Here is a 15,000-nt window from a genome sequence, read left to right as displayed (position 1 = left end):
TGATTAGTTCTTATAAAAGTCACACTATCTCTTTCGTATCGATTTGTCCCCTGGAGTTGGAGTTTATCATGGTATCTATAGCTTGTTACGGAAAATAACAATTGCTTGCTATCCTTTGAAAAGGACGACGTGAGTTTATAGCAGAGTACTTTACGCCAGATCTAACAGATCCAGCAACCCAATCATTGTTGTGCGGACAGGGGAAACCGAGATCTCTCTCGGTCTTTTAGCGTGTCTATCCGTATTACAAGTGATGGATGTTTTTACTTTCAATCCTACAGATTTTTGCTACTTTTCAAAATCGGAAAAATGTATTAAAAATGAGCATAGCGAGTTTTATTCAACTATCATTTACATGCTAAAAACTAAAAAAATTAACTTTGATACTACGCCTATAATCTGTCTCAGAAAAATGTAATAAATAGGCAAGGGGTAAAAGTAACCAGGGAAAACTACGGATATGTAACCCAACGTCTCAAAACGGTATTATGTCGGGATGAACCAGATGCTAAAAAGTCAAATTAAAAGTACACTGGACAAAATTATGAAGTATTGGTATTCAGCAACCTGAAATATGATATTCATTTTCCTCAATAAAGTTTATAAACTCAACGCAAGTCTGATATTTCTGGCTACAAATTTAATTTTCAGAATCTAAGTCATCCCGACTTAATACCGTTTTGAGACGAGGGGTCACATATAGTCGGTGTTAGGGTTGAGTGAGTTAACTGGGCTTTTTTTTTTTTTTAGTTATTGACTGAAGAAGGCTTTTTGAGCCCAAAACATTTTGGTTCTGGCCATGGTATCTTGTTCTTGTTAAGCTGTTATAATATTCATGCTTAAATAATGCAATAAAAGTGTGCCTTTACTTTTCTTTATTTAAAAAAAAATAATTTTTGAGGCCTGAGAAAAAAAGTAATGACATGAAGGTATCAAAATTACATTTTTTTTTGTCTGTGTTGCTTCGTTGTTTATCTTGATTATAATTGTGCTTTCACTACAAAACGTGCTCAAAGGGCTGTACAAGGTTTCCCTGGCCAACAGCAACATTTAACGCGTAGGACCTGACATAAAATCTGTTAGGCGATATTACAATTATTTTTTTTCGGACAGACCGTCAACATCATCATCATCATCATCATCATCATCATCATCATCATCATCATCATCATCATCACCACCACCACCACAGCACCACCACCAACATCATCATCATCATCATCATCATCATCATCATCATCATCATCATCATCATCATCATCATCATCATCATCATCATCATCATCACTACCACCACATCACCACCACCAACATCACATCATCATACATCATCATCATCATCATCATCATCATCATCATCATCATCATCATCACCAACAACAACAACCACAACAACATAATAATAATAATTTAACCATCACCACCTCTACCACTCTAACTACATAATTTGTAACACACAACCCAGTCATATTCTAAAAATAACTGTGACGTCATTAAAAAGACGCATCTATTGTTTACCATTTTACAATATTTCAAGACATCGAATGGTAACAATAACAACAAAATTGCGTGACGTCAGTGACGTCCCATCCACGCATGAATTCGAATGAACCTTGAGAACAACGTTCAATAAAGAAATAAGAAATGCTTTCTTCAAATAATAATCATCACCACCATCACCAATACACATTTCATCAAGTACTTTATCGATCAGTCAGTGAATTGTGACAATTGAAATGCGATCGATAAATTCGTTTCATTTATTTATTTATTATTTCATTTATTCATTTATTATTTCATTTATTTATAACATTCATTTTTACCTCTAGAAGGAAGAAACCAATTATCGCCGGTTTATTGTAATTGTAATGAAAAAAAAAAAGTTAATAAAAGAATCGAAAAAAAATCGCATCTATATCGATCTATCTACGATACACATCGTGCTCAATGCGCTTCATTTTTTTCTCTCTATAATGGACTATCGTGCATAATTTAACATTTGGTTAAAATGAACAGCCTATTAGACGTTGTTCAAAATTCCGGACAAAACTATTAGTGTTTTCTCCCAAAGATAAAGATTTGAAAAATCGTGTATGAATTTCTCAATTCTATCATTTATACCAAAGATAAATATTTGAAAAATCGTGTATGAATTTCTCAATTCTATCATTTATACCAAAGATAAAGATTGAAAAATCGTGTATGAATTTCTCAATTCTATCATTTCTCCCAAAGATAAAGATTTGAAAAATCGTGTATGAATTTCTCAATTCTATCATTTATACCAAAGATAAATATCTGAAAAAGTGTGTGTGAATTTCTCAATTCTATCATTTATACCAAAGATAAATATCTGAAAAAGTGTGTATGAATTTCTCAATTCTATCATTTATACCAAAGATAAAATACCTGAAAAAGTGTGCATGAATTTCTCAATTCTATCATTTAATTATACCAAAGATAAATATCTGAAAAAGTGTGTATGAATTTCTCAATTCTATCATTTATACCAAAGATAAATATCTGAAAAAGTTTGTATGAATTTCTCAATTCTATCATTTAATTATACCAAAGATAAATATCTGAAAAAGTGTGTATGAATTTCTCAATTCTATCATTTATACCAAAGATAAATATCTGAAAAATTGTGCATGAATTTCCTAATTTTTTAAAATTTCTCCCGAAGATAAAGGTTCGAGCCTCACTCGACGCATAGTTGAGTTCTTATATTGATGATTATTTCCCTTAAAGATTCTCATTCAGTCTATTATTTTGTCATATCTAAACTTCAAATTCACACAAATCTAGGGAAATTCTTGTGTCAATACTCTTCAACAGTCGTAACGTCACTTCCCTCGTAATGACGCATGGTAACTTAGTAACTGGCTCTAAACGATCAGAACAATGAAATATTTCTCCGACGAGCATAAAAGTGTATCCAGAGGTAAAAAACATTATAAATATGATCATGTTTTAACTTTTATACATTCTGATCACATGACACATGAAAAGTTCTAGCCAGCATGAAGAATAAAAAGTACCGATTTTCATTGCTCAGAACCAGGCTGCTCGCCGTTGCTAGGCGACGTGACATCAGACTATTGAATCCAATTGATGCTCAGAATAAAGTTTATGTTTCAATTTATCTCATGGATGGAAAATCTCAAAAAGTAGAAATATCAACTTACCTAACGAGTTTTGGAAAACCGGCCTTCAATTAATTGGGTTCGGTTATTAGACTTTCAACTATCATAAAAAAAAATTCCCTTTATTCATCCCCAAGGGGAAATTTGTCTTTAGGGTCTTTTCCAAGAGAAGACTGGAATAACCCAGACGCCAGCCGCAGTGCAGCACCGCAAAGTGATCTAGGGCTAGGTGACTTGCTCAAGGTCACACAACGCAGCGGCGGGTGATCGAACTCGTTACCTTTTGGGTACGAAGCAAAGACCGTACCGCTGAGCCACGCTGCCCCTAAAATCATAATATCATAACATCATTATATGCTGTAAAACCCGTAAAAACAAAAACTTGAGCCCCCCCCCCGCCCCCTCCCCCATGTCAACCCTTGTCAAATAAATAGGATGCCCCCAAAAATGATCCCAATAACTACGCAGGACTTACCAGAGAATGCAAACAGAAAGACAACCAGGACAGTGACGAGAGGCATGGTGTAGTTTCGATGATGACCAGAACGCTGCTCGGGTTTGGTCCTCATAGTGCTCAATATCAACCTGGTTAGGATATATAAAAAAAAGGTATGACAACTTAATAAAATACAGTCTGTATCAGAATGGGGCGGGGGGGGGGGGGGGGTCCCGATAACTCAGTTGGTAGAGCGCTCGCTTCACACTCAAAGCAAAGGACCGAAATCGATCCCGGGTGCAGTCGAGATTGTTTTCTGACCTCCTCCCTGTTCACCCAGCAGTGAATAGGTAGCAGAGTCTGTTTGATTTGGCGGAAAGTACTTTGCGATAGACTAGCTTTCTGTCTAAAGGATAACAAGCAATTGCTATTGTCCTTTTGACCACATAGAATTGTGTAACAATTAAATATGTTAGACTAACGTCCTATCTAAAGGATAACAAGCAATTGCTATTGTCCGTTTCACCACATAAAATTGTGTAACAATTAAATATGTTAGAAACCTTCGTCATCCTATTCGCCGAGTACGTCCTGCCGTGCCGCAAAGAAAGTTTCTGTCGTTTCTTAAGATTTTAAGGGATGTATTAACAAATTAAGCTTTTATATAGCGCAATATCCACTAAACGTGCTCAAAGCGTCTTACAAGGGGCTCCTGGTCAACAGCAACATTTAACATTTAGGACGATATTACAATTGTTCAGACAGAGACAACGTTGTAAACGGCCAGGTACTCATTTTACACCTGAGTACGGTGAGAGAATGTGAGTAAAGAGCCTTTTCCAAGGACTCAACTATGCACCCACCGAGCGATGCTCGAACCAGGACCTTCCGATCCGAAAGCGAGTGTCATACCACTAGACCACATAGCCGCTCAATTGTTATACTTTAGATTGGTCATAGTCATAATCATATCAGGGAATGTTTGGGGGGGGGGGGGGGGGGGGGGGGCTTCCGAAAGCTCCTACATCCCCACTATTCTTGTTCTAGTAGGGGTTTGGGGGGGGGGAGACTTTAAAAAAAAATGTTTTTCCCCTCCCAAATCCCCTACAAGAACATTATATAAAACAAGAATACTGGGAATGTAGGAGCTTTCGGAAGACCTCCCAATGTTTGACTTGTCCCTTTCACCACAAGGTATTCGATCAAAGACCTCTGACTTAAACAACCCTTTCTATGATACGACGGTCGGCGGATCAAACCTCTAAAGTCCCGATTTTCACGATCGGCTGATCAAAATTCTGAAGTCTAGATACATACTACGAGCTTTGCACATTGTGTTTTATTTAATTTTGGGTCATCACCAAAATTATATAAAACATGGTGCGCAAAGATCATATTATGTAGACTTCAGAGGTTTGATCCGCCAATCGTAAAAATCGAGACTTCAGAGGTTTGATCCGCCGATCGTGAAAATCGAGAGTTCAGAGGTTTGAACGGCCGATCGTGAAAATCCAGACTTCAGAGGTTTGATCCGCTGGAGTTGAACAGATGTTGAAAAGTGAATTAAAAATTATGTTGATCTTAAGTATAAAAATTTTGGGTTTTCCTACTTTATGATGGGACATGCTTTCCCATAAATTAAGCAACAAAAATGTTCCTGCTTGAAGCTCAAAGGATAAAATAACGACAAACGATTGAATTGTAAGCTTCAATTTCTAAAAATAAGACAGTTACTGTGGACGTTTCGGAATTCCCCTTTAATGAACAAAACACAATGAATGAAACACTAAGGACGAATGAGATACGTGTGAATGGCTTAGTTAAGATGAATAAACAAAAACAATGATGGGACAGGAAATAGAATGCCCCTTTGTAAGAAGCACGAATTTAAATATGACAATAAATATTAATAACAGGTGTGCAATTCATGAAAATATCTAAAATTGGAGGAAACACAGAACTTTAATTAAAATCTGAACGGCTTTGTGGACTAGTGGTTTGATATTCGCCTGAGTGCCGGAAGGAAGGCCCAGGGTTCGAGTCACCCTCTGAGCGGCACGTGTGAAGGTGTGTCACAGATTCCATGTTTTGATTGGTCAAAAATCGACTGGTTAATTATTGTTATAGGTCATAGCGGTCGGTGGTATATTTGGCGTCCATTGGTCACGTGGGTTTGTTGAGTGCCGAAAGGTTGTCAAGGTTGTCATTTGCTGCACTCCAAACAAATAAATGGTGCAATGGGAACGATCGATAGGGAGAACGAAGTTGACGTCACTCGGGTCTGAGTTATTGTTTTAGCAATCCATGTTTATGAGTAATTCTCACTAAACCGAATTAACCAGACTATAAACATTCAATGTTACACATAGTTTTGTGTGTTGGTCCGTTATATTTCCGGATGACAATGTTGTGAGCTTCTTAGAACGCGCATACTGTGTTGGTCCGTTATATTTCCGGATGCTCACAAGAAGCTCACAACATTGCCATCCGGAAGTATAACGGACCAACACACAAAACTCTGTGCAACCATGAACGTTTAGAGTCTGGTCAATATAGCTGAGTGAGAATTACTCATAAACGCGGTTTGAAAAAAAAAAACAAAAAAAAAAAAAAAACAAAAAAACAAACCCGAGTGACGTCATCCTCGTTCTATCTATATTCTGGTTTTCGTCCAACAGAGTATTAAATCACATGATTTGCTGCTGTCCAACGATTGGATATTTATTAACAAAATGTATATAGGCTGCTTTGTTTATAAAAATTGTAAACATACCCATGTGTCAAGCTGAACAAAATGACCAATCGCGGTGTTAGATATTTCAAAAGCTGTGAGCATGTTTCACTATATGGGTCATTTTGAACACATTTTGCAATGTGACCAATGACCTCGATCGAGCACATGGAAAGGAAATAATAGAGATCATCCCCATTGCAGGACTACTGCTTTTCGTTCATGTTTTCCATTTTTCATTTGTGGCACTAGTGAAAATAATCGAGATATATATATATATATATATATATATATATATATATATATATATATATATATATATAGATAGTTCGAAGATGACGTCATTCTGGCCTTTGTTATTGTTTTTTGCCATCCGCGTTTATGAGTAATATTCACTGAACTGTATTAACCCGACTATAAACGTTCATGGATACACATAGTTTTGTGTGCTGGTCCGTTATACTTCCGGATGGCAATGTTGTGAGATTCTTAGCCAAGCGCATACTATCTATATTGAGAACTTGTCAGCGATGTCTTGTGTTCTTTGTACTGTTGATGTGTACCGTGTTGACACCTTAACACGTATGTGCGGCTATGTGGTCTTGTGGTATGACACTCGCTTTCAGATCGGAAGGTCCTAGGTTCGAGCCTCGCTCGGCGCATAGCTGAGTCCTTGAAGAAGGCTCTTTACTCACATTCTATCACCGTACTCAGGTGTAAACTGAGTACCTGGCCGTTAACAGCGTTGTCTCGATCCGAAAAAATGGTAATATCGCCAACAGGCGTCATATCCCGTCCTACATGTTGAATGTTGCTGTTTGCCAGGGACCCCTTGTAAAGGGCTTTGAGCACGTTTAGTGGATATTGCGCTCTATTAAAAAAGTTCATATTTATGCATTGACTTGTGATGTAAACAATAATGGCAGTGTTTGGTAAACATAGCGAACTACACAGGTTTTACTATCGATGGTATGTGTCTAAGTAGAATACCCACCGTTCTTCCGCTAATTCAATATATAGTTCGAAGATAACGTCACTCAGGTCTTTGTTATTGTTTTTTTGCCATCCGCGTTTATGAGTAATGCTCACTGAACTGTATTAACCCGACTATAAACGTTCATGGATACACACAGTTTTGTGTGTTGGTCCGTTATACTTCCGGATGGCAATGTTATGAGCTTCTTAGCCTGGCGCATACTATCTATAGATAGTATGCAGATGACGTCACTCAGGCCTTTGTTATTGTTTTTGCCATCCGCGTTTGTGAGTTGTTCTCACTAAACTGTATTAACCAGACTATAAAAGTTCATGGTTATACAGAGTTTGTGTGTTGGTCCGTTATACTTCCGGATGGCAATGTTGTGAACTCCTTGGCCTAGCGCATACTATCTATAGACTTCTAGATACTTCTATCTGTGGGTTCTTCTTATTATGAAACGGGCCGCATGTTTCTGCTGTCTTTGGACAAAGCAGTGTCCTTGAACCCTTTATAAAACAGCCCGTAACAGTGCAGCAAATGTTATATCAATAAGGGCCATTGTTAACTTTGCCCTTGTTTTTACTAACACAGTATATGCAATGTTAACCAAATAGCACGTCCTGTGTTCTTTATTAACTCACTCAATCCTAGAGATTTTGCTACTTTTCGCAATTGGAAAAAAATGTACTAAAAAAGTGAATGTACATAGATGTTTCTATTCAACTATCATTAACATGCAAAAACTAAAAACATTAGCTTTGATAATACGCCTATAATTTGTCTCAGAAAAAATGTAATAAGTAGGCATGGGGTGAAATTAACTCGGGTAAACTACGGATATGGTCGGTGTTAGGGTTGAGTGAGTTAAATCGGCATAACAGAAGTGCCGCAAATGTAATATTTGTTTTCTATTGTTCGAAATGAGTGCGACAAAGGTGAGCCTTTAAATATTGTAATTATTACAACTGGAGTTGGTCAACATTATGACAAACCCTGCGAATGATCGATGATCGATCTAGACTGATTGATTGGGCGGCTATGCGGTCTCGTGGTATGACACTCGCCTTCGGACCGGAAGGTCAAGAGTTCGAGTCTCGTTCACATGAGCGGCGCGTTGTTGAATTCTTGGAAAAGGCTCTTTACTCAAATTCTTTCAACGTGATTATGTTTAAAATGAGTAGCCTACCGGTATGTCAACAGTGTTGTTGTCTGTCTCTGTCGGGGAAAAAATATAATATTGCCAAACGTTTATCATGTCTCGTCCTACATTTTATGTATTGCTGGTGGCTAGAGATCTCCTGTAAAGTGCCTTGAGCACATTTAGTAGAATTTGCTATTTATAAATGCTCGATTCTTTTTTTCTTTTTAGTTTAAGTTACACACTGACAACAAGCATTAATTTGTTAATAAATATTAATAAAGATTGATTATTTATATATATGAATGTTTATAATTTATTTATTTCCACGGATTCACTATGCTCGATGTGGTTCACTATGATTCATTTATTCCTTCAGCGTGCAGTATGAAACCATACTTCTCATTCATACAGTACTAGTCGTCTGTTAGACATCATTTTTTAAATACTAGCTCTCTTATAATATCCGTCACTGGCAATCATTCAAACCGGAAGCAAGTGGCTTAATGTGTGTTAAGTGGCTCGGATAAATATTTTGTTTAAAATGCCAGGATCAGAATTTGTTGCGATCACAGTCATCCTTCTTTTTCAACCTCAGGAATGCGAGACACCCAATGTTTGTCGTCACTTTGCCAGTTTAGGTTTACCTCCATCTTTTGAATACGACAATAAAAACAGGTATAGGGATATTGATAATTAATAAAAATAATTGAACTTTTATATAGCGCAATATCCACTAAATGTGCTCAAAGCGCTTTACAAGGAGTCTCTGGTCAACAGCAACATTTAACATATAGGACGGGACATGACGTCTGTTAGGCGATGTTACAATTCTTCGGACACAGACAACGCTGTTAACGGCCAGGTAGTCATTTTACACCTGAGTACGGTGAGAGAATGTGAGTAAAGAGCCTTTTCCAAGGACTCAACTATGCGCCGAGCGCGAGGCTCGAACCTAGGACCTTCCGATCCGAAAGCGAGTGTCATACCACTAGACCACATAGCCGCACAAACATATTGACCTTTAAAAATAATAATAAAGAGTAAATAATTAGATAAGAAAAAAACAACAAAAAAACAAAAAACAAATAACAAACAAACAAGCAAACGATCACAGCCATCCATCTTGCCAATGACCATGCTTAACTTTCAAAGAAAAAATGGAGTCCCTCGCTCGATGCTTTTTATAAAAGCTCAATTAAAAAAAAAACAATTCAAAATATATTCATCAAATTACATATTATCTTAAGATATGAAATGTCCTGTCAGTGGTTTTTAGGAAGTGATTTGTACTTTTGGAGTCATTGATTTTAAATCTTTAACTGCTCCATGTACAGATAGAATGAAGTGGACGTCACTCAGGTCTTTGTTATTTCTTTTTGCCATCCGCGTTTATGAGTAATTCTCACTAAACTGTATTAACCAGACTATAAACGTTCAAGTTTACACAGAATTGTTTTTTTTTTTTTGTGTTGCATGGTACGCTATACTTCCGGATGGCAATGTTGTAAGCTTCTCAGCAAAGCGCATACTATATATAAACTGTTGTTTATGACGACTGTCCGACAGGTGTGGTTATATAAGTGTCTATAGATAGTATGCAGATGACGTCACTCAGGCCTTTGTTATTGTTTTTGCCATCCGCGTTTGTGAGTTGTTCTCACTAAACTGTATTAACCAGACTATAAAAGTTCATGGTTACACAGAGTTTGTGTGTTGGTCCTTTATACTTCCGGATGGCAATGTTGTGAACTCCTTGGCCAAGCGCATTCTATCTATTACAACATATGTTTTTTTCTGAATAGTTGTTGAAGAAGATTAAGAAGAAGATGGTCACAAGACATCAGCGAATGGATGAGTAAGCCAGAGACTGGATGTGGAAGGATGGATGGCGTTGGACAGAAGCTTGTTTCGGGTGGCAGTTGTTGTGGAGGTCACGTCCAGGGGGGATAGGCCATGGTGATGATGATGATGATGATGGTGGTGATGACGATGATGATGATGATGATGATGATGATAATGATGGTGATGATAATGATGATGATGATGATGATGGTGATGATGATGATGGTGATGATGATGATGATGATGATGATGATGGTGATGAGTTGTTGAAGACTTTGTGATATAATGTTTATATTTGCCTCAGTGGGTAAATGTTATGTAGGAATACTTAAAAAGTTAATTGTGGTCTATTTATTTGATTAAGAGTATGGACAGTGATGTATAACTTATAAGTTCACCCCTCTTTCATCTTTTCTTATTTTAAATTTTATTTTTATTTTGTTTGTCCTTCGGCTCTATTTCTATAGCGTGAAATGGACAAGAACAATTGCCTGCTACCCTTTAAACAGGATGTTGTTAGTCTTTTTTTCGCCAGATATAACAGATTATGATACCAATTCCTTGATATGGTTATAACAGTGGTTTGGTATCATGGTTTGTGTTACATACATCTGGTGAAAAAAGCTCAACTTTGCAAACGACTAACAACATCATATTCAAAGGGTAGCAGGCAATTGCTCTTGTCAGTTTCACGCTATAGAAACAAGGCCTTATGTCTTTTAAAGATAAACTCTCTCCTTACCAGCCATTTTCAGGATTTCCCCCAAAACTTCACACCCAGCTAACACAAAAATATATTTTTTATCACTCAAACACAATAGCAGTAAGTTCTATGGTTAAATAATTTCTTTAGTAAAATATGCTCTACAACACGTTTCTAATTTTCTTTAAATCTTATGATGTACAAGAGAGATTTGAATGAGAAAGATGTTAGTTGTTGTATCGTAACGAATGTGACGATTTTCCTGTAGTTGGTAAGGAGATGGTTAAAGAGGGGTGACCTTATAATTTATACAACATTGCCCATAATTTTGGTCAAAAGGGGAAATCACTGGGGACAGGAAGAAAGTCAGAGAAAATTATCTCCACTTTCCCTGGCATCGATCTCGGTTCCTTTGCGTGTGAAGCCAGTGCTCCATCAATTGACCTATCAGAACCTCATTTCCTCTTCATTAACTCACTCAATCCTAGATATTTTTGCTACTTTTCAAAATTGAAAAAAAATGTATTGAAAATAAGCATATGGAAGATATTTTTATAGGGAATGAGATTAGCGGAAGAGTAGCGTCCCTTGATTGGACGTCACCAATAGTCTGTGATGTCACCGGCGGAAAAGTTATTAGAGAGAGAACCTTCATGTTGGTTGTGCGCATGCGTCTCTCGTCCTCGCGGTCCGCGAGGACGAGAGACGCATACGCACAACCAACATGAAGGTTCTCTCTCTAATAACTTTTCCGCCGGTGACATCACAGACTATGGGTGACGTCCAATCAAGGGACGCTACTCTTCCGCTAATCTCATTCCCTATTCAACTACCATGAACATGTAAACATCAAGATCATTATTAGCTTTTCTACTACGTCTATAATTTGTTTGAGAAAAATGAAAAAAATAGGCATGAGGTAAAAGTAACCCCGGGCATACTACGGATATAGTCGGTGTTAGGGTTGAGTGAGTTAAAGTAGAAAAAATGGTGAGCTAATTAAACCATCTAATAACATACTTGAGCTTTTATATAGCGGAATATCCACAAATCGCTTTAAACTGGATCCCTAGCCAACAGCAACACTTAATATGTAGAAAGAGACATGACGCCTGTTAGGCGATATTGCAAATTTATTTTTGGATAGAGTCAACGCTGTTAACGGCTAGGTACTCATTTTACACCTGAATACGGTGAGAGTATAAGAGTAAAGAGTTTTTTCCAAGGACTCAACTATGCGCCGAGTGAGGCTCGAACCCAGGACCTTCCGATCCGAAAGCGAGTGTCGTACCACTAAGCTCAACGTGTATATATATGCAGGCCTGACATCCGAACGCAGTTATGGGCCTAGTTTAGCATTGTTGTAATGGATAATGTTTTGCGTCATTTTTTGAGAATTCCATTTACAACAATGAGCCCTTAATGAATTGGGTTACCAGACCTGCAAATAAGTGTGCGTCAACTAGACCATATAGCCGCATAGACAAAAATTGTGAGCTAATAAAACATCTAAGTCATGATTTGAAAAAATACGCTCAGATCAATGACTCATGGGGTGCGACGTGTCTATTTTTCAGGTCTGATATTCGAAATCACTTATGGGCCGGGCCTAGTTTAACATTGTTTTTTAATGGACAATATTTTGCGTCATTTTCTTTTCTTTTTTTTTTTTTTTTTTTGAGATTTCCATTACAACAATGAGCCTAAATAAGGAATTGGGTTATCAGACCTACAAATGAATGCACGTCAATGGTGTGTAATGAAGCTCTCGTAAATACAAGTCATTAATTGTTAATACATTAACTTGTTTCCTTCCGTCCGAGTTGTTTTGAAACACAAACAATATCCAGTCATCTAATATTAACATGGTTGTGTTGTTAACAAAAACACATTATCAATTTTAATGCCAAAATAAAAATGCGATCTATGGCCTCTAAACGGTGTTATATCGAGTTGATTTAAATGTTAAATATGTTTTATATATATATATATATATATATATATATATATATATATATCCTTTCTTTAAAAAATATAGCATTGTAGAGAACATTGTGCTTATTTGAGTCAATAAAAAAAAATGATACGACACACAGCTCTACTGAAAGATTTGAAAATTAGAAATGTATTTTTTACAGATAGATAAACAGATAACTTGATTTCCTTATATAATTTAAAGTCAGTTTGAAAGTTTGTTGAGTCACACAGATATAATACGTACCGACGACACTAAACAGTCCCAAAATCAACCAATTTCGTCACTGTAAAAAGTTGTCAGTTTGCGTCATCTATTTATGACATCAAGTATTATTATTACTTCCGTTGTGTTGTTGATTTAGCGGCGATCAGTGTTGTTATGTAGTAGTGAATTCTAATTGCGTGTATGTTTGTGTGCGCGTGTGTGTGTGTTTTTGTGTGTGTGTTGTGTGTGGTGTATACATGTGTGTGTGTTGGCATTTTTCAGCAAATCGTGGCATTCATAGTGATATTATTCACTTGATCACATGAAGGTATTCGGATTTACACAAATTTTTAACAAGTTTCACCGATTAACAACGTCAACTAATATTACGGTCGTTTTTATGCCATCGGTGTGATAATTATTGCCCTGGGAAATATTTAATTAAACGTCGGCAAACTGTCAATTGTATCTGTCTAGCTTCTAGCCCGAACAAACTTGATATTTTTCGCGTCTGCTTCAGATTTTCATTTGACGTAACATAACGTGGAGACATTCCGAAAGCTCCTACAACCCAGTATTGATCAATTTGTATTTTCACCGTTGATCTTTTGTCAGGCGTTTTGACCATTGTTTTGATTCTCATCCGCCATTTTAATTTGTGAAGTTTTGAAAGGTAGTGCAAAGCAGTCCGGGTTTTTTTTTTTCTATTTGGGTTAGTCATAATGCTTGGGTGTTTATTTTCCTATTAGGGTTAGTTAAAGATAGTCTAGGTTTTACTTTTTCTTGGGGTTAGTTGAGAGAATATTATTTAAGTCGTTTCCCTTTGTAGGAGCTTTCGGAAGGCCTCCCAAGTCAAGCATGGTAAAGACTTGTGACTTATTGATATTGATATCTACTGACTGATAGACTAAAATCATGCCGAATAAAGAATGGCAGCCACGACAAGCACATCGATTAAAGTGTGCATCTATTCGTAATCAAGCTAATCAATTTCATTCCCCGCGAAATTGCGGTCTTTTTATTAGTATATATATATATATATATATATATATATATATATATATATTATATATATATATATAAACATTTGGAATATATTCCAAATGTTTATAAATAGCTCCTTTTATACTAAAGTTGAGCACTATTATTTCATTATTTTTGTTTTATAATTTATATATATATATATATATATATATATATATATATATATATATATATATATATACATATTACACTCAAATTATGAGATTAGATTTGAGCAAAATTTTGTATGTATACATTCTTCAATAAAGACGAGAGAAGATAAATTGAAATGCTTCGGACATGTTAAGAGAGGAGAGAGAGAGGGAGTGGGTACTTGGGAAAGAAAATTTTGGATATTCTATTAGAGGCCAAAGACTAGATGGATGGATAGGGTGAAGGATGATATGAAAGAACTGGGCCTGGAGGAAGATGATGCTATGAACGAGATGCATGGAGATGTGAATGTGGCGGCATTATGGAACCCTGCAAAATGAGGGATAAGCTGAAAGAAGAAGAAGAAGAAGAAGAAGACGAAGAAGAAGAAGAAGAAGAAGAAGAGAAGAAGAAGAAGAAGAAGAAGAAGAAGAAGAAGAAGAAGAAGAAGAAGAAGAAGAAGAAGAAGAAGGAAGAAAAAATGAAGAAGAAGAAGAAGATAGAAGAAGAGAAAATAGAAGAAGAAGAAGAAGAAGAAGAAGAAGAAGAGAAGAAGAAGAAAGAAGAAGAAGAAGAAGAAGAGAAGAGAAGAAGAAGAAGAAGAGAAGAAGAAGAAGAAGAGAAGAAGAAGAGAAGAAGAGAAGGAAGAAGAAGAAAGAAGAAG

At 36.5% G+C, this 15,000-nt stretch overlaps 2 protein-coding genes across 2 annotated transcripts in view; one reads left to right on the top strand and one right to left on the bottom strand.

Annotated features, from left to right (window-relative positions):
* The window catches only part of LOC144955921 (uncharacterized), a gene marked incomplete at its 5' end in the record, with an annotated part of 2,901 nt that extends 804 nt beyond the window's left edge, over positions 1–2,097 (top strand). The window contains one exon of the mRNA XM_078886183.1: positions 2,017–2,097. Within this exon, the coding sequence (XP_078742309.1) occupies positions 2,017–2,097 (81 nt within the window). The remainder of the gene's footprint in view (positions 1–2,016) is intronic.
* Positions 1–15,000, bottom strand: part of LOC144956140 (uncharacterized) — a 97,394-nt gene that overhangs the window by 72,848 nt on the left and 9,546 nt on the right. Inside the window, exon 2 of the mRNA XM_078886522.1 lies at positions 3,622–3,731. Coding sequence (XP_078742648.1) covers positions 3,622–3,731 — 110 coding nt within the window. The remainder of the gene's footprint in view (positions 1–3,621; positions 3,732–15,000) is intronic.

Source organism: Berghia stephanieae, chromosome 10 (genome assembly GCF_034508935.2).
Source record: "Berghia stephanieae isolate SIO BIC M18660-M18661 chromosome 10, UCSD_Bste_1.3, whole genome shotgun sequence".
Classification (NCBI taxonomy): Eukaryota; Metazoa; Mollusca; class Gastropoda; order Nudibranchia; family Aeolidiidae; genus Berghia; species Berghia stephanieae.
The sequence above is the reverse complement of the archived record's forward strand: the minus strand, read 5'-3'. Positions and strand labels throughout refer to the sequence as shown.